The sequence below is a fragment of the Myiozetetes cayanensis genome, unplaced genomic scaffold (assembly GCF_022539395.1).
Source record: "Myiozetetes cayanensis isolate MyiCay16 unplaced genomic scaffold, myiCay2020 scf1, whole genome shotgun sequence".
NCBI lineage: Eukaryota > Metazoa > Chordata > Aves > Passeriformes > Tyrannidae > Myiozetetes > Myiozetetes cayanensis.
Window position 1 is genome coordinate 74065770 of NW_026086604.1, and position 24444 is coordinate 74090213.

A 24444-nucleotide genomic window follows, 5' to 3' on the forward strand; every position below is an offset into this window, starting at 1 on the left:
TGCAGTGCATCCAAATGGCAATCTTGATCAGACTAACTCCTTGGGGATGCAGTGCCATGATACCCACTTTACAGGAGTGAAAGGGTGGGACACAGAGATGGAGGAGTGACACTGTACATGAAAGACTGTATGAACTGTAATAGAAGCAATATATCATAGGAAAGAGACTCTTTGTAGAATGCTTCCGGGTTGAAATACTGTGATGGTACTAACACCATGATCAGGCTGATGACAACATTTAGGAAATACTAATTAAGATCCCAGAACCTGAGACTTTATGACTAGAGACTGTAGATGTCCTTATCTATTTCTACACAGAGTAAAGCATCATCAGGCTGAGACACATAATAAAAATTTCAGAAAGTACTTTAAGAACTTTTTCCTAGACTCCCCAAGGAGTGTGTGGCCTAGTTCATGACATACTAGTTAAAGGGCTGCTCTGTAATAATACCCATAATGCTACTAGGTTAACACTACAGTGGGAAGGAACAAGCCAAGTATAGTCAGGTTGCAGTTATTCAACTGCAAATACAAGAGATATGTAGAAATGAGAGAATTGATCAAAGTATAAAGACCATTTCCAATGCTTTCCAGGACCCTAAGGAGTGTACAAGGATTCTATATCAGAAATCAAAGTAGATAGTATAGCATAAGTGAAAAACAGAACAATAGAAACCCTGGTTAGAATAGAAGAAAATAGGAATCAGAAAAGAAATTTCAGTAGAAAATCTGTTAGGTTACCATTGGAGGGAGGCAAGTCCATAATTAAAAATGAGAATGCTCAAATGAGAACAAGAATGTCTGTAAAGCAAGTCAGGTCAACTGTAAACAGGAAATTAAGAAAGAACTTGAGGAGTACTTTGGAATGAATGTTTATGCTGACAGCAAGAATGTTATGTAAATGCTAAAAGGTAGGAAGCATTAGGGATTGTGAGACGAGTGGATGACCAAGGTGTAAAAAGGACATTAAGGAATGAAAAGGTCATGGCAGAGAAGCTCAATAAAATCTTTGCTTTTCTTTTTGCTGATGAAGGTGGTGAGGAGATGCCTGCTCCCAACCCCGTGGAAATGTGGCTGTACAGCATGTCCCGTACCTTGGCTAGCAGTACTGCAATGCTGCAGCGGCATGAAGGCTGTGCTGTCTGCCAGGATCAGTCTCATCTACAAGTACAGCCCAGAAAATGGTTTTGGAACCACAGAATTTAAGAGTCTCCCTTCCAGCCCTGATAGAAAGGACTCTGATTTAGAAAATAGGTTCTCAGAGCACGAGAAGAACACAACCATCTGGGAAAGAGCTGGCAAAGCTTCTGTAATGGAAAAACCTCTGCTCCAGCCTGCTGGACCTCAGTGGGGGTGTCAATAAGCAGGTGGGTAAAGGAGATCCATTCGGCCTCGTTCACTTGGATTTTCAAAAACTGTTTTACGAGGTTCCACGTTGAAGCCGGTTAAAGATGTCTTGAAGGAAAACTCCTTCCGTAGATTTAAAGGATAGAAAGGAAAGGGTTAGCTTATTGGTGACTTCCGAAGATGTGGACTGCCAAAGGGCTCACCAAGGACCAGTGCTGAGATTAGTTGTTTTCAATGTCTTCATCAATTCCCTGCAAAAGAAGCACTGAAATCTCCAAAAGAGTGGACATAATTGGAATCTTTTGAGTAGCAAAATGCCAGCCTGATGACGAGGATCTCAAAACTGTGTGTCTGTGTGGTGGGAGTGGGGACAGATGAGCTTCAGGGTAGAAAAATACACATTGTGTATTTAGGAGGGAAAAATAATCTAATCCATGTGTGGATGCTGAACTTGGAACCTGCAGTTTTAACTCAAGAGAGGTTTTGGAGTTGTCACTGACAGTTCACTGAAACTGTTTTCCCCTGGCTTCTGTGTATTTAGCCAACAAAATTGCGGGGAATCATCATGAAGGAAAAAGGCTTTGGGCCCTAATAAAGACTTTGCACAACAACAACCATCTTAAGTACTGTTCACTGCAACTCAAGAAAGGGCATAGTAGAGCTGGAGAAGGTTTAGCAAAAATCAAGTGAATAAGCACCTGCCTTTGTAATAAAACAGTAACAGAGACTGAGCCTTCATTTTGAAGATGGGGAGGTTATTGATAGGTAACCTCTGAAACTTGTCACAGGCAGCTATTGGAAGTGCACTGTATCTGTAAGTTCAAAAATAAAGTCATAGACCATGAAGAGATACTAAACAAAATAAGCAGGATCTTCAACACTGCTATTAAGAAAATATGACTGCTGAGGAAATGCAAGCAGAAGGGATAATTGAAAACAGCCAGGCTCACAGACTCTTGCTAGTGTCTCCTTTTGCCTTTGTTGGAGAGAGTATTTGGGCTCTATGGGCCATTGGTCTAAGTAGACCTTCCACAGTGTTGTGGTTGCTACTGGAAACAGGACACTGGACTAAGTGCCTTTTGATCTGATCCAGTACAGATGTTCTCGTGTTCCTAGAGAGCTGGAAAAATCTAGAAAAAACAGGTAAAAGCTCTTGTCCAGGTAAGACAGATCTGAACAAATTCAATTGTTTCTTTCTGGGGCTACCAGAAAGAAATGTAGTGACTTGATGCTCTGCCAAGATGAGCAGCTGAACAAAAGCTCAGCAGAGGGGAATGTGCACTGTGTTTGTTTGTGAGAGTCTAATCCTACAGCCAACTGCGTCAAGTAAGGCCAGGTTGGAGGGCTGAGTCAAAAAACAAAGCAGTAGATGAAAACAATTACCCCAGCTTTATGAAGGAGCCCGTGAAGAGTCAGACTCGACCACAGTCAGACAAGGCAGGGTGTAACACCTGAATCCCCTGACTATGAGGCAATCATCATTATTCAGCAGCTTCTAATACAGACATGGGACACTAAGGTAAGGTACTGAGAAAACGAAGGAGGAACCAGAATTACAGGTCTCTTACCTGCTTTACAGGGTGCGAACTAAATGACTGTCCTTGCCTTACATGGCACATGTGGCCCTTCTCTGCACCCTCTCCATCCTGTCCACATCTTATTTGCATAGCAAGGACCAAAACTGCACACAGTGTGTGGCCTGACAAGCACCGAGTAGAGTGGGGCAATGACTTTTTTATCTCTGCTGGTGGTGCTGTTGTTGATGCAACCCAGCATCCTGTTGGCTTGCTTTGCTGCAACAGCACACTTCTCACTCATGCTGAGCTTGTGGTTCACCGCGACCTCCAAGCCCTTTCCATGGAGCTGCTCCTTAGCCATGTAGATCTCAGCTTGTGCTGCTGTGTTCTCCCAGGTGCAAGACCTCACACTTGGCCTTGTCGAATTTCATAAGGTTCTTGTTAACCCACTCTTTCAGCTTATCTAGGTCTTCCTTCAGTCCATTAAGACAAGAGCATGGAGTTCTTCCTATTAAAAAGGAAACAACCAAAACCAGGACTCATCATTCAAGTTTCAAAACCAAAGCAGTTTCAAATAGACTGCAGTTAGAAAGATAATATCTTTGGGGCAGCAGTGAGTGAGGGACAGCTAATAAAAGCTCTTGCTCCCTTCTCTGCAGAGAAGCTCAAAATCACAACCCATATGGATCCTAGAGGTCCCTACTGGAGGAAGGACATAAGGATTTGCCTTCTTTTGCTGTAGAGGAGGATTCATTATTCCAGACAGCAGGGACTCAGATAGGACTCATGATTCCTATGAAAAACTGCTTCTGTGACACTTTGGCCTTCTCTATTCTTTATGGGTTTTTTTTTCAGTGTCCTGTAAAAGAAAAGAAGTTAATCCAACTATGCATGAGAATATTTTAAAGGGTCCTTGCAGCTTTTTTTGCCATATTCCCCTTTTCTTCCAATTGGAAAAATATGATTAGGGGAGTGGAGATGGTGGTACAGAGCTGCTATTGTCAGCACACACCTAGAACTCAGCACCACCGAGACAGGGAACTGCACCAGGCGCACCACTGGCCTGAGCAGCATGAACTTTGATTAATCTCTACAGTAATGTGAGAAAGATGAAAGCAATCTTTTGTAGTCTCTCTTTTGAAAGGATTGAATCTCTTCCAGGGCTGCTATGATGTCTTTCAAAACCTACAAAGTTCAATGGGATAGATTAGGTAATTAAGACAAGAGCATGGAGTTCTTCCCATTAAAAATGAAGACAATCAAACCCTGAAGTTTGGACTCCTTATTCAAGCTGCAATACAACAACAAGACCACAGCAAGAAAATTAATGTTATTCGTCTGCCTGGCCTTCTCATGCCTCCAATTGCATATTAAGATGGTGGGCTTATAAAAAACAGACATAAATACACATGATATGTAATTCAGTATGTGAGGCTGATTCTTCTGATTAACATATTATTATTAGCTTCATTGATCAATGATCATGTCTCTTGCCATTCCACATTATTTGTTACTCTCCCAGGGATGTTTACTTGCCAAAGCAGCCATCAGTAAGCAAAATACTGCTGAAGTGCTGCAAAATACCTTGGGGTTTTGTTCTTGACCTCAGCCCAGATCTCAGAAGAGGAAACCTTTTAGTAAGGTTGAGAAGATTTCCTGTAGATCTTAACGATAACCAGGTTCTAGTTATGGAGAAATTTATGGAGAAATTCTATTCATGGAGAAATTTCTCCAGTACTTCTTGGTTTCCCCTTCCAAAACAAGGTTCCCATATTGTCTTACATCTCTTGAAACAAGGCAGAGGAAAAGTTTATGCAGTGGGCAAAGCTTTACAGCTGAGTATGGGGCCTGCTTATCTGCCCAGGTAATGGAAGATTACCTGCTGTCAGGGACTGCAACTGCAGTACAAATGAAATGGGACTGACAAAAGGGAATATCTAGTGTTGCAGTTTTACCTAGGCACTCAGTTTACAACATTCTGCCTACTGTGATAAGGTATTCATCACAATTCCCATTCACAAATAATTCATGCTGATCAGCTGAATCAGCTGGATCAGCATCACTATTGATGTTCTGCATACTGATCTTCCTCCATTTAGTCATTAACTCCTTTAAGCTTGTTTAACCATGGTAATAATATGCAAAAAAGGTTTTGATTTACAGGCCTATCTTCTCATTGTAGACATTTCGAAGTTCATGACAATTTACAGAATGTGGCTCCAAGTGAGATTAAAACTTCAGCTCATGAATACTGTAAATAAAGCTCTGTATGCTGATGAGTTGGACTTCTGCCTTCAGAAGCCAAATAAAACACAGGCCTAGGTGAATCAGCATATGCTATACTACTGAGCTATCCACATCTCACACAGGGATAGCTATTGACTCCTATTTAATCATAGAATATGACAGTACTGGAAGGAGATAAAAAAGAAAAAAGGGCACTTGTGAGCTAGCATCAAATCTAGAAGCTGTTGCATTTCAGCTGGGAGGCTGAGAAGGTGTGCTAGAGCCTGCCATTTCCTTTAACAAGACACAGAGTTTTATGGCTATTGAATTTGAACCATGAGGTCCAGTTTGTTATTTCTCTGTCCATGCAGACAGCTCTGCTTGGAATGCAAAGGTTAGCCCTTGTTTTCTCTTGGCTGAAAATCCTAGGGTCTTGACACTCAGCTAGAGCCTAGATGTGGTTGTGGAGGGGCTGTAGGAGCAGAAGTGGAGTGGGGCAGATGGAGGCACTATGTGTGAAACCAGGAGGAAAGCGCAGGGGCAGCAGTGGGGAGCAGCTTCGTGGCTGTGAAGGGTCCCATAAAGCAGGTGTCAGAGGGAATGTGTGAGTGACCTAAGGCACATCCCTCTGTGTCCCTGCAGGAAGCTTCAGTGCTTTTCTACCCATAGGGTGCCTGAGTTGTCACTAGAAGTATTCATCTTGTGCGAAGTACCCTCTCAGAGAAAGGCAACAAGGCTGCTTCTAACAAATGTGGAACTCTTCATCCACATGCTCCCATATGCCACCTGCCCAGTTCATCACCCATGCAAGGGGAATCTGGAAGTAGTTCCAGGACAAATATATTGCCTAGTGAAAGCAGAGAGAGCAGAGGGCAGACTGTGTCTTCAGGAGTCCTGCTGGTGCTGTTTGCCAGGCTGTTGTCAGAAAGCATGTCACCAGCCTGACTGGTGTCCACATTTTCTGAAACACCCATTAAGATACTATTTATTAAAGACTGGTTTTCTGTGACGGTGGCAAACAGTTTTGTCTGGAAGTTGAGCACTCCTGTTCCCAGAATTAACATGTCAGCTAAAATGAGCAGCATGACTGGCTGCAAGTCCTGGCTATGTCTCTCTGCTAGGCAGAAATGCAATTGCCTTGGATGAAAAAAGGTGAGGTGGTCTTTACCACACTGCACAGATTTCTTTTTCAAGCTGTGAGTCTTTCCTTTCCCCGTTCCCTTTTTTCACTTTCACATTTGTTCATGACTCGGTGCTATTTTCAAGCACAAGTTCAGAGAAGCCAGATCTTTTTTCTCTGTTCAGCACAGAGACCAAACAGATCCAGCATTAGGCAGCAGCCTCCACCGGACTGTCATTGCACATGCCACGCTGGAAGCAAGGGTGAGATCTCCTATGCAAACCCCTTAACTCCACAGGATGCATCAGGTTTTCCCCAGGGCTGCAGGAGAAAATATTTCCCCTCTCAGGCAGACACTGCAGCTTTGATGAAAGCTGGATTGTGCTGAAAGCTGTCAGGTTACAGCACAGAAGCTCTTACACTCCAGACAGCTGGAGTGAGCTGCTTCCATTCAGCTGGCTGAGGTTCACATTGTGGTGATTGGCTTCCGGAGACAACTTATCCCTGCAACAGAAATGGTTTTGCTTATTAATAGCTGTAGTACAACAACTGTATCACAAAAAGCAGTCACCTGCGCTGTCCTCTTGTTGCTACTGTGGGCTATATTTGACTTCAAGGCAATTTGTGTGTTTGCTATTAGATGTGGACAGCAGTTTGCATGCCCTGTCCATAAAGTTTTAGACCTCTGGTCAAAACTGTAACAAACTTGTGCATGTAAGAAAGCAAGTTCTGTTTCCAAATGAGGCATTGAGTTCAACTACAGAAAAACCCACAAGCAGTGGTTTGTCCCCTTTGAAGCCATTCTGAGTGTACTGGGTCCTTGTAAAGATGAGTATCTTCTGCAAGAGAATGGGTAGGAGACACTGTTGGAAGTAAGCTTAGAGATTGCTGCCCAAGGCACTGATCAGACGAATGCATCAGAAGAGTTTCTTTGTATTTTAGTCTCCAAATACAGGACATGCAGACATCAGACAGCAGAAAGAGAAAAGCAAACAGGTGATAACACATCCCATGTTAACCAAAGGAATCTTACAACTAAAATCCTGTTTGTAAATAATGCAAATTATATTATGCCACCCTCAAATATAGCTGGAATCGGAGCCCTTGTGAAAAACCAAGTTTTTGGGGAGAACATCCCCAATTTTGTGTGGCTCTCCAAGTTGTACAAGAGATTTGGGTCCCTATTGGAAGATTTCTTTTTCCTTCAGTCTGGATACATTTACCGTAACCTTGATCTTCATCTGTATTCCAGATAGGGCATGTCAGAGAGGAAGATGAACAGATGTGTAAGAATGCTGAGGCTTTTTGCAATATCATCACCTTGGCCAAGGAGGAAGACTGCCTTTCAAAACCTGCTGGATACTTGTTCATAAATTGATGCTGTTGTATTAATGAAGGAATTCCAGTTTAGTCTTCAATGGCTCTATAAAATTATTAATGGTAGCACAGTACCCAGAAAAAAAGCAAAAGCCCTGTGTACATGACTGAAAAATAAAAAAAAGAAAAATAGTTAAAAAGGAACTAAATCAAATAAATTGCATCTATTTGAGAACCACTAGCCAATTTCATAGCTGGAAAATGCTGAAGTAGCTACATTTCATATTTTTCTGAAATATTTGGTTAGTTTATAAGAATAGCTCACCTGCTTCTTCAATGGGCTTTTCAAACATTGAGCAACTACTTTGTAAATATTATTCTCTAAAAATCCACTGGGATCCTTTTATTGTAAGTTGCAAATTTTACACATTCAGCATGCAGGGGCCTTGGACTGCACAAAATCTCTTCCCCTTATCATACTAGTTTTTTCTTTTCCTCCAAACCATTTAGGTTGTGCTGCAGATTTCATTTTTCGTTCTGATAACCTTGAGAGGTGCTGTTAGGTGACTAATGAATTAAAACAGGGAAGATAAAGATGTGTGTTGAGTATTCCCAAGAGATTCTGAGATAGTATCTACGAGGAATGAATGTCTTGGTCACACAGCTTGCAAGCATCTCTGATGTAACTGGTACACGATAAAACCCTGAGCAGCAAAGATTTATTAAAGGTGCAAGGTCTTAGCAGGAATGAGATGTTAAGGGAGGAAAGCTCATAAACTACTCTCATAATATGGTTTTTACACAAAAACACTGAGCGGGATCTGATCAAGTATATCAAGGCAACCATTGCGTTTATGATATTATTTTTTTCGGGTGAAGGCTTGAAAGACCTACAGGAAAACTGTTCATAAGAGCTACTGACCATGTGGGCATGTGGGGCACAGCAAATCTGTATGGTCCTGACACACAGTTTTATTCATTTGTGTGACCTTCAGTCTCAGGAACGGTGATTTCTTGCACTTGACACTGGACATCAAACAACCTAGCCAGCTAAAAGGGGATTATTTCTCCACAATCAATAAGCCAGTAAAATATTATACAGAATAACAGAGGATTTATTTATTCTCTCTGCTTGAATGATTTGCTGTTAGTAGCTGCAGCTGTCACAGATAGGCGTATAAATGGGCTTGGAAGTTCAGTAGCCTTCATGCTGGAATGCCTCGCTTAAGCGAGCATGTGAGCTGTCATCTGCTCCTGCTGACACAAACTGCAGGAAGGAAAACATGTAAAAAAGTTATTTTGCTGTTAGAGTTCCTTTGGTTGTTTGCTAGAGTTATCAAGGGGAGTTTTTCTTTACTCAGGGCTCAGTCTCCTAACATGGCTGGTGCCAAGGAAAAAAAGCATAGTTTTGGGGCTACTCTACTGAGCTCTGAGAGCTACTAGCCAGCTAGAGATGCCCTAGAAACAAGGTGAACAGCAGCAAAACAAAGACACGGTGCAAGGGTATCTAACCATTCCAAAGAACAGGTGGATTTCCAAATGATTCAGTGTTTGGTGACCTCCTAAGTAAGGGTGATCTTGCTGCTGAGACATGATAAATGCTCAAGGTGGGCTGCCTGCAGTTTCTGGCACTGATTTCCTCTATACATGACCCTGAGCAACTTAGGTAGGCACGTACAGCTTTGGCTGTAATCCCGCCCAAAGTACGTCAGCTATTCTTAATGGCTGTGCTGGGATCACTTATTGGAGCTATGCCACTGTACAGAAAAAAATGGATGATTCATGGGGCCAAAAGACCAAGTCATTTAAAATAAAACTTCAAAGGCATCTGGCTGATTTCTATATTTAGCTGCTTAGTAACAAAAATTTGAACAGTCGGCCTATTAATTAAGAAGTGGGCACCCCCCTGCAAGCACTTAAACCTTCAAGTCAGTTCTGGTCAGCTATCTGAAAAATATCTGCTCTCAGGAGAGGACTCTCTGCTTCAGATTACAACTCAAGTGCCCAGACCCTGGGGCAAGGTGAGACCTTGCATTAGATCCTGCTGATTAAATCTGTGGTAGCTCCTTGCTAGAGAAATGTGTGGCCACAACAGAGCCATCTAATCCTCACTTTGTGCTCTGTAAGTGGCTATGGGACTATGCCACGTCTGTACTGCTCCTCCCCCTCTCTCATAAAACGCCATTTTTCCATTAGGAACCATGTTGCAGGAAGAATCACGATGACTTAGGTTTTGGAAGAGTCGAGGACAAACCTAAGTGCAACGTGCTCTCTCATGTGGCTGAGTTAGGCAGACAAGTAAAGCAAACCAACATGGACTACACAATGAATTACGGGGCTTCTAACGACACCCATTGGCCAAACTCTAGAGTAAAAGTATTCCAGGATGACGGACAGAGCTCTGCACCTTACAGGTCACTCCTCCCTTCTCTGTGGAACCATGAACCAGCAGGAAAGCTGATGCAGCTGCCATGTGTCCTGTACTAAAGATGAAAAAAGATGATGCCACTTACCAGGCACTTGAAGGGCACACACTTGGGTGTGGGATCAACTTAACATGTATAATTTGAATAAAAGGAACAGTCCAGGTTTATTGTTGGTCTATGGCCAGTTTCAGGAAATATCATCACTTGGTATTGCTTAGCACTTAATGGAAAAAACCCCTTGAAATAATTCTTAATTTTGAAATGCTATGGTTTGAAAGCCTGCACATAGTTTAGTTAAAATACGGCAACTGGAATGGCAGGATTTATTGAAATACTGTGATTGCAAGGAATTAAGTGATTAAGTATGACTGCACCTATGAAAGATGTCAGAAAATACCAGGATTTTGGAACACTTATCAAGACTTTCAGTGGACATAACATGAGCAAACACATAGCTGCCCTACCTGTTAAGGCATTACTTGTAGTTAGCGTAGCAGAGCAGTGAGAGACCAAATGCAGGTCTTGCCTAGGAAAGACACATTGCTTTCACGTCTGTAAAGAGTGGAAATTTAAGGGTGGAAAGGTACCCAAACCAGAAAAAAAGAAGCCAGCATATCTGTAGATGACTGTATAGACCTTGCCAAACCACTAATAGGCACTGGCAAGGGTAGGAAATGTGAAATTGTTTTTGCAGGGTGGAATTAGGTTGAGGTGGAGCAATGCAAGGCAAATTGGCCCTGAGGTTTACAAGCATGCCCTCTATTCTAGCTTAAAAGAACCACAAATAACAGGAAGCCAAGGCATGGATACCTCACTCAGGCTTCAGCTGGTATTTAGGGCTGCACTTCCACGTGTTGCAGAGGCTGGCATTAGTGTGCTGCAGAGGCTACAAGCCTCTCTGGAGCACTGCAGCCTGCGTGCCACAGTGTGTATATTCAGGAAGACTCCTTCTTCTGCCCCAGCTTCCTGAAAAATGCCCCCAGAGCTGAGTAATAGCCTATCCTGCAGCGCACCTCTCATATGTCTGAGGGGCTTGGTTGAAAGCATTTGTCATAGAAATGCAACTTCTCTTGGTCTGGCAACTATTTACTGAGCCACTTAGTTCTGCAAACTTCTAGCTGCTGCTGATTCTGTTATTTGGGTTACTGGCTGCCAGTCATTCCTACCCATACCTGCATCCTGAAGATCCTTCAAGAAGGGAGTGTTAAGATATGAGGTGATTTGATCATGCGAGTATGCAGTTCCTCTGAGTCCTGGTACACATTCACTTTTCCCATTAACAGGCCACAGGAGGAGCAAGCCTTAGTTCCATATGAAAGGTTATGGAATTTAGCACTGTAAATTCCTGGCAAATATAAAGTTGCGTACCTAAATACAGGAGCCCCTGGTGGTCTAGTGGTAAAGGCGCAGCGCTATCACTGCCGAGACCCGGGTTCGATTCCCGGTCAGGGCCACTCCCGGGCAGGTGGGGCTCGTTAGCCCTTAAAGGCAACCCACCTACGTCCTGAGGACCTCGCTGTCACCGTCCAAGCTCGCTTGGCCCCGGCAGATGAACCTTAGGATTAAAGGGTGGGCTCAGTTCCGCGCACACTGTGTCTCACCTAAAAAATCCAATGCGCAGGCTGGAAGGTGTAAAGACCTTCCCCGGATCTTCGCACGCGAAGACTGGCCATTATTATTACCTAAATACAATAAAGTGAAAAACAAGTAAGACACCAATACAAGAAGTGTAATGAATGACAGAAAATATGTCTCAATGTTAGATGACCCTTTCCCTTGCATAAGAGAGTTGTATAAAGACATACATGTTTGGTAATGTCATTATGAAAAAAATCTGTTTAAGGATTGCTCTTTGTTTTTGGGAAGAGTCACATAACTTTACACTGGGAAGTACTTCCAGAGGAAAGTGATTCTGGTTCCCTTCCTGCTCAACTAGGATTTCTTACTCTGCTTTTAGTCTGGTACACTAGACCTGCAGAAATCCTTAAAACAAATCCAGCAAGGTGTCCTGTCACTCCTGAAGTGCCTGGCTGCTGCATCTTTCACGGCTTGGGATGCAGTGGGAGAAAACAGAAATTTACACTGGGTCAGAATCCCCAAAAGATATATTTTGGCTTGCTCAGAAGACACATGAAGTTCCATCAGATGGTTGTCTTAACTATCCAGTCTCCTCCAACTGCTGAGGATTCAGGATTTGATGCCAGTCTCATGACTGCTACTCTGCATCTGCAGCAGGGTAATCCATTGGACTAAAGCAATTGCACATTAAGATTCAAAGAGTTTAAGACATATATTTAGTTTTCAGTCAGATGTGCACTAAAGCTTACCTATACCTCTCATCTATTATAGGTCATAACAGTATAAAAACCCACTTGAGTCTCTGCAGTGCAGCGTTTCCCACCAGCAGCGTTATGCCCATAGTGTGGAGGAAGATGCCCAAATCCCTGAGTAGATGGAGCCCATTAGCACAGGATGCCTCAATTTTAATAGTCAAAAAAATAAACTCCTAAAAATTGTAGTGGAGAATCTCAGTGAGATGCCACTTGAGCACCAGATGTTAGCGGGGCAACAGTCCAACTCCTTTAGATTTAAGGCCCTTTGCCTTGTGGAAAAATTGATCCCTTGATTAGGGATCAATAATGCACTCTTAAAGGGCCTGCTTCCGTTAAATAGATCTTTACTTGTTGACTCACAGCTTTAGCACAATTAGCTGTTAATTTGTTTTAATATCTGAGTCTCCTGTGTCTCTTCCACTCTATATCCCTTATGCTTCTCTCTCATTCCTAGCCCCTCCCTCCCAGATAATGATGACATATTTTTTCCCCTAGTAGCATTTGGGTTGATTTGGGGTAACTGAAGTGTACAAAACAGAACTACTTCCAAAAGGAGACAGCAGATGTACAGATATACTCTATCAGCTTCACCAGTTCTTTCATTCTGCTGCTTCATTCTGCAATGCCTGATGCAGCATTGGGATTGCTTCAATACTCAGCTGTTAATGGATGGACAGGCAGGTAGAATCCCAAGAAACCTTCTCCAGAACGAGGCACCTGTTCTATGGTTCTTCCCAGCCCTTCCTACTATGAATGCACTAGCTTGAGAATGGATCATCTCCTCTGGGAGGAGTCACCCACTGAATTACAATCACACCAGGAAATTCTTGCCCCAGAGTACCCACTATATCCAGAGATAGTCTCAAATCTACTTGGTTGCCTCTAGTATTTTGCTTTCTTCTCATTCTCATTGTAAGAGCCAGAAAATGCAAGGTTAGAGCAGGGGAGTGCAAGCACAAGGCTAGATCATAGCTGGACACATAGCTCCTTGCTGGGAACCGATATCTGGAATTCCTTTAGTAAACAAAAAACTAGCCCTCAGCTATCCTTCATACAGGGAGGTAGAAGACTTAACAGTGAGAATTCTGCTTAATAAAAACACTCCCAGATACTTTCACATACATGGAGTTACGTAGAAGCTGTGCAGACTGCAGCACCGTTGCTGAATCCTCATACTTGTTCCAGCCACCCTGTGCCAGCAATGCTCTCCCAGGACCTACATAAAGATATTAATAGCAATTCATCTCACAGAAGTCTAGTGCTAATCTTAACTCGTGGTAGTGGGGAGCTTTGCCTTCTCACCCTACCTCTGTTATGCATGAACATACTCTTACGAGGCTTTACTTATTTTCACGGTAAACAGAATTGTGGGAGAAGCCTTCCTATGCCCTCTGCTGGTTTTCCAAAGCATCCATTTTCAGCTGAGTGTTAAAACTCTTTCTGTTAAATACCAATAGATTCCCATACATCTCCTCCATTTTCTTCTGACTCAAGTGCAGCAAGATGTATAGGACAGATCACAGGTGTATATTATACCAGTTACCTACTTCTGCTTCCCTCTGATCCACAAAATGACTACTAATTTTCATTTTCGCTCACTTGCATTTTTTCTGAACTAGACTGTTCAGGAAATTCAGGCAATCCTCACCTTTTCACAAGCAACAGGCTTCTTTGAGCAAGTCTGCACAGAGAACAGGAGTTGCCTTTGGTGCCCTTTCAGGTTGAGGAGAGCAGAGCAGCAAACTTCGTGCACCTTCAGCCTGAACCTTATGGCCCTAAAGCAACTTGTCACTGGATTTTGCCTTCACTGCCAAGACTCCTTTAATACTTCACACTAGGATTTTAGCTGTTGTACTAGGTTATGCCCAAGATTCTTCCAGAACAATTCTCTTGTCTTTAATGTAAGTTATGTGTAATCCACAAGTGTTTTCCAAAAGCTCCCAGCTGAATACCGCTCTGGTGCTCACTGGTGACTTACACTGGTATTTAAAGCCAGTTCTGCAGGTTTCAAGATTCAGGTTAAGAAGTCTAACCCTTCTATTTCTGCATTTTTGTGGCATTTTAATTTGCCCTTTGTGTAAAGACAATCTCACTTGTCCAGAAACATAAGACCCTTTGATAGTTATCTCTAACCTCAAAGAAAGGGATATGAGCAGTTCCTAATGGCCAGATGTTGAGATTTGAAAAATATAGGTAGGATATACCCTCAGTTCTAGAAATCCATATCATAATTGCAAGCTGGTCCAGCTTATGGCTGTTATAAAGGATATGGTGCCTAAAGATTCATATAGCTTGAGTCCCATAGCTGAGACCAGGTATCTTACTTCTAACTTTGAGTGAAGCCTAATAACCCAGAGCAAGCCTTCTAGAATAAATTCAAATGTGCACTAGATGCAGCTAGGGATAAACAGTGGAAGTAACTCTACCTTGCCAGGAGAAAGGAGGTATTAATTAATCAACTCAACCTTAGTTTAAGATTTTGGATGTGAACATACTCTTTCTTGAAAATTCTCTCTGCTTCAATTTTTCCATTACTCAAATCTGTACCTTTTTTCAACGTATTAGTCAATTGACTTCTTAAATGCTGTGTCAAGCCTGTAGCCTGCATTACTGATCAAATTCCTTCTTCTTACTAAAAGCAGGAACAACGAAAAAACCTTCCAAGGCAGTAGAACTTACTAAAAAACCGCAAAACCACCAAAATGTAAAACACCACAGACAAATCCACAAAACAAATCCCACACAGCATACACCTCCACTGTGAAATTATCACTTTCCTAAGAGTCCCATAAAGACACCACTCTCTCAGAAGTGCTGATATGCCAATGGTACTGCTGTTTTCTGAACTTACCCCTTAGGGAGACTTCAGAGAACTTCTTTAAGAGGTCAAAATACAGTGTCAAAGTCTCTCTCTACTATTCTCGGTGACATCATGCACACACTATTCACAGGAGAGGAACAAAACTCTCTATATTGAAATGATGCCAGTGAAAGCCACTACTAGGGAATACAGAGTAATCGTAAAATGCAGAAGTGCAACTTGACTTGCAGAAGTGCAGCTGCCTTCATAATGAATGGACAGGCAAGCAAGCAGCCAATTTCCTGTGGCATGCACTCAGTGTCCAGCACTACAGCTCTTGAGCTTCATGAGCTAGCTCACACTTCTGGGTGGAACCCACCCCGTCCCTGCATGAAGGTCAGAACTGGTGAAGTCACGGAAACTTTTAAGACCTATAACACCAGGATCGACAGCAGCGCTGCTGCCTCAGCTCTTCAACAAGCAGGTTTTCTCTATACCTGCCTGCAACGCTTCTCCTGCTGAAGTGGGAGAGCCAGCCTTTGTTCTAGCCAACACATCTTGTATGAAACAAAGCCAAATACCAAACCAAACACCAGATACCAGTACTCAGTGGGAACAACAAGCTGTCACTAACAGAGTGACCCTTCACACTTCTAATCAGGAAATCAGCTGAAATTTTGGTTGACATTCATCTAAAAGTTCTGATAATTTTGAGCAGTTTTTAGAAAACGAAAATTCATTAAATTCAATATAAAACAACTGCACTGTAAATTATTAGTCCAGCCCAGAGCTGGAGCACTAGGCCAGTACAGTCAACTTCTGAGGACAATATTAACCCTGAAGTTATATTTTCCATCAGTGCATTTCTTCAAATAATTATCACTTAACCTTCCATGAACCTCTGCTCTGAAATTTTCACCTCAACAGTGCCAGCTAGAAGTCAAAAACACCCCACCACTAACATATGTCTTGCACCACAACTGAAAACATTCAATGTACTCCATCTGAGGCTCTAGGATCTTCTCTTGGCCTCAACCAGTTTGCAGAATTGGAAACTGAAGATATTCAGATAAATGGCAATGTCAACTGCCCCACAGAAATGGGCTGCACAAAGATGGGCAGCAAGACTATGCATGAATGTCATTCATAGCCATGACTACTTTGCCACATATTCCACAGAAGATATTTTATTTTTAAGTTAGGGCAACCCTCATTTCACTGCAATAGACAAGTTCCCTTCTTTTCTTCTCATACAGGAAAGCACACTAGCACACACATCAGCATTGAACAGGTATCAGGTCCATTTTAATAGCAGAATCCACAACCCAGAGACCATTAAATCCCCCTTCCCATAACCAGTTCCATGCAGCTCTTTTGGGAATTCAGAATCTGACTTGCATCCGGAAATGCATCTGCTTTGTAGCATTGTTACTCATTCCTGTCTTGAGCATCCACTTTGCCTTCATCCTCTGCAGGTACTGCATATCACGCTGCTGAGCGGAGATGGCCCCTTCAGGGAGAGAGCAGGAAGAGAAAGAGGGATTAATGTGTGTAAGGTTGCTTCCTACTTACAAGCAAACCAGCTGATCTGTCCACATACATCGGCAGTTAGCTATAGGTTTTCCTTTCCACACTGGCACACTTCTTTTCACTTTTTCCTGGGGAAAGGCCAGTTCCCTCTATGAATATCCACGACTGTGATTATGGGAAAAAGTTGTTTTGCAGTCCAAGCACGATTCTTTTATTTCAGAAGTGGATATAGAACACACCACTGTTCCCCAACTGAAAAAGTATTCTGTCAAAGCACTGACAGCGTATTACATGATTAAATAGCAAGAGCAGTGGTCTGGACAGGCAGAAAACAAGAAATCTCAGGAAGTCACCTGAATGCAAAGCTGCACAGAAGCCGTGTTGGATTTTAGACACAAGCAAGTTTCTGTAACTTACTCTGTTTGGATGTCAGGAATGAAAAGGAACCAAGTGGAAGACAAACTACTGCATAAACCCCACATGTAAAACAAAGTCGGCCTATCCATTTGTACAGTGATGACATCCTAGAGTCTCCTCCTCTGCAAAGCCCTCACACTGTCACTCACCTGCCTGGCCTGTCCAGCCCAGAGCTCTGTACTGCTGCAGCACCCGACCCACCGCCTTCTTGTTTTTGGCAACAGCCACCGTTCTTGACAGACCAAACCGCTGCTTGTAGTATCTCATCAAAGAACGATGACCCACTCTTGCACCTGTTCAGAGGAGGGGACAGCTCGTTATGCATCCTAAAGCAGCTTCTGAAATGGAGTTTCAAGCACATTGTGAAAACTGTGGAAAACCCCTATGCTGAGAAATGCTTTTAAAGGGTCCAGAACCTTAAAATTTTAGAACTATTAGAAATTCAGTGTAATTACTGTAAGAGTTGATTGATGGAAAACCCCAAAAAATTGTGGTTCAAGAGGGCCTTAGCTCAGGTAACAAACAGGCAGTTATCAGAAAAGAAAATCTAATTAGTGGAATAAGCAGAGAGGTAATGCCATTTCAAGTATCCAGGGAAGTAACTTGCTGACATTCTGGAGATCCTGTGTAACTGCACAGTTGGCAGCACTTTTCAGAATGGAAGGGCTGAGGTCCCCTCATACAAAAACACCAAACAAACTAAAAAAACCAAGCAAGAGTGCCAAATGATTTACAAGAGAAAAGCTGTTTAAATAAACTAATTAATTTACAGAACTAGTTTACTAAATTAATTAGCAGCAGGTTCTCTGCAAAAAAACCCCTGCACTATATAACCTAAGTTATAGCCTCTCCGAGCCGCACTAAAACAAGTTATGGAAGCTCCTGGAGTATACCATGAGAGTCACACGTCAGTGAAGAGGTAAAATGGGCAAAGGAACCCACTGCCCCAGTCCACATATCCATCAACACTGAAGAAGCTGAACTACTCGGCAGTGAAAATAATGGAAGGTGAGGACATAACCCCAAAGACATTTAGATGCAAAATTACCCTCTCCCTTCCCAAAAGAAATCACAGCGATGGCCTGTGCTACAGGCAATGGCTGCAGCTATGAGAAGTGCAGAAAAAGTATGGTATAACACAAACCCTATGGCCTACCTGAAGGAAGGATCAGCTCCATGGTGTCATCATCATAATCCAACTCCCTCTCTGCTGGGCGCTTTCCAGGCACCTCCACATCTTCCCCATCCTCGTGATCAGGGTAAGTGCTCCTGCAGAAGAGCAGTAGTACACAGCTTATACACAGAGAGCAGCCACGGCTACACAGATGCATTGTACAAAAGAACCGCCACGCACAGCTACAGCAAGCCACAAACGCCATCACATTTTACCTACCCTGCTGCGGGAGTTCTTCCCAGTAGCAAACTGCCTTGAATAGAGGCGGGAAATAAGGAACACCCTTCCTCCAACCCTATTCTGTAACTCAACATGGTTCTGCTGCTGCACACTTATCAGTGACTTATGGTGAAATGCCACACAGTGCAGCCTACCAGCTCTGCACAGCTACTGAAAGAGCACTCCCAGAAGCTCCACTAAATGCACCTGTCACCATAATATGAGGTATTTCTGACCAAAATGAATACAGTTTGGGAAAAGTTACAGTTATCTGTTAAACTCCAGCTACATAACAAAAAATATGTAATAAATCTGCAGTAGTTATCAAGTCCACAATCCACCTAAAAGGTAGTAGAAGAGACAGTTATGCCCTTTCATGGTTTTTTCCAGTGCACTGAAATGTAAAGTCTGTAGCAACAAACGCAAAAAACAGAATTCAAAATATTTTTTCATGTAGGACTGATAATAGTGGTTACAGAAAAGGAGAACCAATTATGTTGTTATGCTTACCTAGAAAAGCGGTGAACCAACAATGCAAAATAAGTATCATAAACAGGACTAAATTTTAAGAATTAATAGTTTCTGTTGTAATATTTAACCTCACTTTTGTCTGTCCCTATCTGTGCTCAAAGAAGAGTGACCTCACCTAAAATCATAGAAGTCTGCAAATTCCAGGGCAGCATCTCCATCTGTGAACAGTTTGCAGTGGCTTTTATCATTCATGTGAGCCTGTACTGCTTCTGTAGAGTAGAAGGATTTCCCTTTTTCATTGCACCAGATGCAGATTTTCCCAACGCCAACTTTCTCTCCTGCAGAAAACAATGGTACTTCTATTGGTCTGAATAGAATCTCCCCAGTCAGTAATTAACATTTCTGCAATTAAGCCCTCCCAGCTCGCAGGCAGAGAGACTTTTCATTTCCAGAATAGCCCTACTGTTCTTATGCCTTGACCATATGGTCCCATCAGGGATAAGTCTTAAAGATTTCTGCATTTAAAGATTTCTTGTCACAAGGTATGGATCATTAAGTATAATCATTAATATATTTTGTACTTCCAACACATTTTTCTATCTGATACTCCAAAATTATTTTATTCTCATCATTATTTGTAGGCTTCAAGGAAGATAAACTTTTTCCTAGCTTTTAGCTCTCTCACAAGTATAGTAAAATGATGAGGCAAATACTTGCAGCTCATTAGTAGGATAATACAGTTCATATGCACATTTTAGCAACAGAATTTTGTCACAAATTTCATGTTATCTGAATAACTTTCTCAACATTAGAAAACTATGTGAGACCTACAAGGTACACAATCACGTTTGCTCAGTGGGGTTTTCTCTCACTCCTTCTGGAAAGCCTGTGGTCCTGCTCATTATCAAAATACTGAAGTTGACAGCACTCAAATTTTATACACCTCCCCTCCCCAAAAAATCACAAAACATCTGGTGTCATATCCAAATGAAAATAAGCATTATCAGTGTATAATTATCCTGATCAAAAATCACAGAAAATTTACAGGCATACCCAGGTACTTGATTAGTCCTCTGAGGTCCACGAGGTACTCTATGTCTGGAATAAAGAAGCTGTGAATTTTTGTCATATGGGCCACATTTTTTGTGAGAGATCTTGAATGATGGGAACAGAACAAGCAGTCTGTGACTGGTATGGCCCCAACAGCAGGCATGCTTTCAGCTTCTGCCTGTTCCTCCTCTTCTTCTCCCACACTTTCCATCTCTTCTTCAGACCCGAAGTCTTCATCAGAATCCATATCTTCCCAGTCTTTTAAAGGAAGTTTAAAAAAAAAAATGAGTACTTCTCCCAAGCAAAAAAAGTCCCAGTAAAGTCAGAAAAAGCCATCATAGAAAATACTATATTTTCTATTCTTACAGCTAAGTGCTACACAGTCACTTCCAGGTGCAAGGATATACCATTGCCAGTAAAAACACATTTTAAGATGCACAGCAAAGCACAAGGTTGCTCATAAAAACGTTGGCAGATCTGATACTTTTTCCCCTCCATTTTCTCAGCTATTAACACTTTATAGCTGTTTCCATGCCTTGCCTTCCATTCACCACAGCACAAAAACACAAGCACAGTGCATTAAAAACAAGACAACTCTGACAGCATTAGGAAAATACTCATTTTCAGCAGTGACTCAGCAGCGAGGGAAAACACACTCCTGTTCACACACACATCTTGAACAACAGAGAACAACCCTAGCTGTCAGAGATGTTACATGTTAGTATATACCTGGCTATATTAACAATTCTACACGTTTGCAGGATTACTGTCAAGCTCATTAACAGATAAGCCATCTGATCATACCACTAGAGGAGTACAGAAATATTTTTTAAGGAATTTGGCTCTGGGGCAGTGAGCATTTCCCAGTACTTTTTTCCTACTGGTCCCCTAAAAAACGCCTTGTTGACAGAGTGTTTGAGAAGAGGTAACAGGGTGCTTTCCCAGTGTTGTAGGTTGCTAATTGGAGATCTCTGCTATAGGAGGTAGTTCAATAACTTTAAAAGCTTGACACTGAATTGATAGGACTTGTAAGAAACATCCCTGGACAAACACTTAAAAGGAAAATTAACATTCAGAAACCTACTGAGAATTTAGCATTACAATTTATGACTAATGCATTAATTTAAGACAGGTGCAGATTGACTCCTTTTTTAGGTGTTAAGATGCATGTTCAGAGGTAAATATTTATTACCCTTTGGAACAGATTCTCTGAACTGCAACTGAAATTTCAGCAGCACAAAGCTGCTGTAACAGATGTAGTAACATGACACAGGGGTTTCAGTAACAAAGCTGGCATAAGGTTCCACCTCATTCATACCTGTCCCCTTGCTACAGTTGAATCACTCCCATTCAACTGCTCCAATAGATGTGTTTGGAGCTGCACTGTCAACTCCAGCACTGAAAGCATCCAGGTTAAAATAACCTTTTCTGGAAATTCTGAAGCTCTCATTTTTTCAGCCGTCTGCTTTCCAGGTTGACCTCCAACAAAAAAGCTTTATTCACTGGAACAGGCAAGATCTTTTGTGATGGAAAATGCTGCACTTCTACAGAAGGCTTTTGCACAAACCATAGCTTACCCCGAGTTATCCCTTGTCTGTATGTTTACTGCCTTACCTTCTTCATTATCCTCTTCCTCTTCTGCTTGTTGCTTAGCCAGCTTCTTTGCTTGCTGTTCAAACCACTGCAGTCGTGGAGGTATTTCTGGTCGCTCTCTGCTCTGTGATAAGCTGGCACTTTCCTGAGAAACTGGAGAGCTACTTAGATTACTAGGAGGTAAGTATGTTTTCTTTGGAGAGGAAGACGGCTGAGCTCTGATGGCTTGCTGAATAGCTGCGTTCATTTCATCTTTGTTCACACTCTCTGGGGCCAGCCCCTTTTCCAGGTTCTTCTCATTTAGTATTTTTACCTTCTTGCTGACAGCTTGAACAGCTTTCTTCTCCAACTCCAGGTGCTTCTTGGACTTCAGGTGATTCTCGTAGGCATTGAAGGTGGAGAATCTCTTGCTGCAAACTGTGCAGTAAGTGGCAGTGATTTTGTTTTGCTCTTCTGCTACTGCTCTCTGCGCTAGGACTCTCTCTTGGAAATTCTCAGCAGTGACAGGAGGCATTTCAGCAACTTTACGCTTCAGGTTGTACCTGTGCCAGTCAGTTTTGTAATGGGCACGCTGAATGTCACCATCCTTGAAAGCCACACGACAAGTGATACAAGTGTAGGTTGCCATTACTAGAAAGCTGAAAAAAAATAAAATGGTGCTAAAAAAGATTCAGCAACAGCCACAAAAAAAAAAGCCCCAACACAACACCCTGGGTATCTTATGCATGAGCAGCAGCAAAAGAAGAAACTTATAAATAAAAACTTTGATGTAGTTACCAGAGGTTACCCATACCACAGCCACATCTGAGCATCCAGGCTTTGGATGCAGAAAGACTCACTGTTGTCGGGACTGGGACACAGGAGAGGGCTCCCAGCCACAGCAACAGTGTTTCAAAAGGTCTGCACTTTTCACTGAAGATCAGAGACTAAAGGTTCTTAACAAGCTTGTGTTCTGACAACTCTAAGATTTTGAGGAGAACAGTGACTGCTCCAGAATAAGGGTAAAAAGGGAAAACCTGCTTTCAGGTCTATTTTCCATTTTCTACAGCCTTACCAAATGGAGGGGGAAAAAAATTACTGCATTTAAAAAAAAAAGCCTTCCTAGCTCTTTTGGAGCATTGCATGTAGTGTTGACCACACTTTACCCTGCAGAGCTGTTCACCTGGAGATGCAGCCAGTCATGCCTAGATCTAGCACCTGAAGCCACTGATAACCCTGGTCTTCCTCCACTTCCCACCATCCCGCTGAGCTATGTTACTGGGGCTGTGACAGGACAAACACAGAGCAGTGACCTGTCACTGATGCTTTCAGTCCTTTCTAAAGTCACACATTTCCTTTCTTCTCAGTGGCTTAAAACTTTCTTAAAGCTCATGGAATCTCCTGAACGCTCCAAAAACAAAGAGCAAAAAAGCATGTTCTAACTGGAGATCACAGAACCCACCTTCATCTTTTAACTGATTTAGAGAAACTATAGCTTAATCTAGGAAAAAAAAAAAGAAATAATACATCAGGATGAAAGATTCTGAACGCAGGTAGAGAAAGAGCAGCCCCTCCCAGAAGCTACCAACAGGGAGAAGCAGTGGCAAAAGTCAAAAATTATGTACATAGAGACTCAAAAGACATGTTAGAAAGTGCTCATGCCCTGTAACAACTGGACTCCTTACTTACTGTTTGTGTTATCACTAATGCTACACTAATTCAGTGTTAACAGATGCTTTTTCTATTTCAGAGAAAAATGCATCCTCTGCCCACTGAGGGACCCCGATTGCTCCCTGAAGCATTTTCCTCCCTTTCCTCCTGCAGAGCTCCCTGCCCCTTTCCCAGCCCAAGCATCAACCTTACAGCCATAAACCACTGACGCAGAGCCACGCTGGCTGTTAATCACAAACTTCTTGTGGAAACCTCTGGGGCAGAACAGTTTGATCTGGTCCATGACACACACGCAGTAGCTACACACTAGATTACCATGGGGGTACTAAAAAACACCCCCAAAAAACCCCAAAAAGCAGAAGAGAAGGTAATCTACAGCCTTAAATTTCATCTCTGGTTACTAAGCAGAGAAGTGCTTACAACTCAAGCTAGCTGCATGAAGCAGAGAAAGGCCCTGCAGAACCCTGTGGTTACACCACCACTTCCCATGGCCCACCTACATTTTCACCTCTCCGTTTCAGGCCACCAGGCCCAAGCCCCGAGTCCTGCCTTGTGTGGGGCTCGGGGAAAGGAAACCCGCGGCACCTCGCAACCCTGCAAGCCCTGGTGGGCACAGACAAGCCCTGCCAGACAAACTGGGTTCTCCCCCATGGTCTTCATCGCGGCTCATTTTTAGCTGCTTTCAGCCGCATTTAAACTGAGCCCGTGTCCCTAAGGCTGGCACAAGGCAGAAAGGGTGTTCATTATACGGGACACCAGAAGTGCGGGCAAAACTTAAAAATAAAATAAATAAATTAAAAAAAAAAGGCAAACAAAATGAGAGCTAAGGCGTGGCGCAGGCGGCAGCCGGGAGCCTCCAGGCCACACGGGCGCCAGGCCGGGCTCACAGGGAGCCTCCGCCCCAAGGGAGCGCCGCCGGCCCGGCCGCGCCGCCTGCCCGCCACCCCCGCCGGGCCGCCCCATCGTATCCCACCCCTGCTCCCCCCACCGTGCTCCCGGCCGGCCCCGCACACGCACCGGCGGCGAGCAGAGCGGAGCAGACGGTCCCGGGTGCCGCCGCAGCGCCACGGACAAGCAGGAAGCGGCCACGCAGCGTCCGGGAATATGGGAGGGGATGGGAGGGGAGGGAGGGGAGGAGCCGGGCAGGGCCCCGCTCCTGCCCCCGGGCGGCGGGAGGCCGCGGGACCGGGTGGTGCCAGGGAACACACACGGGAGCGGCGGGAGTTCGCCTGAAGGGGTTTTATTTTCACGGCA

At 43.1% G+C, this 24444-nt stretch overlaps 1 protein-coding gene across 1 annotated transcript; it reads right to left on the bottom strand.

Annotated features, from left to right (window-relative positions):
• Nucleotides 1–16363: 16363 nt before the first annotated feature.
• Nucleotides 16364–24299, bottom strand: ZNF622 (zinc finger protein 622). The gene is made up of 7 exons (XM_050323446.1): nt 24208–24299; nt 21562–22178; nt 19951–20205; nt 19073–19235; nt 18190–18302; nt 17183–17326; nt 16364–16596 (listed from the first exon to the last, which is right to left on the bottom strand). The coding sequence occupies exons 2-7, from the start codon at nt 22166–22168 to the stop codon at nt 16469–16471; spliced, it is 1410 nt and encodes a 469-aa protein (XP_050179403.1). The 5' UTR covers nt 22169–22178; nt 24208–24299; the 3' UTR covers nt 16364–16468.
• Nucleotides 24300–24444: the final 145 nt, after the last annotated feature.

Excerpts from the sequence above, each read along its gene's own strand:
- ZNF622 (XM_050323446.1), bottom strand. The coding sequence starts at position 22,168 with ATGGCAACCTACACTTGTATCACTTGTCGTGTGGCTTTCAAGGATGGT. Across the intron at positions 20,206-21,561 it reads GGAAGAGGATAATGAAGAAG|ACTGGGAAGATATGGATTCT; the intron begins GTAAGGCAGTAA and ends TTCCTTTAAAAG. Across the intron at positions 17,327-18,189 it reads GGAGCTGATCCTTCCTTCAG|GTGCAAGAGTGGGTCATCGT; the intron begins GTAGGCCATAGG and ends TCCTCTGAACAG.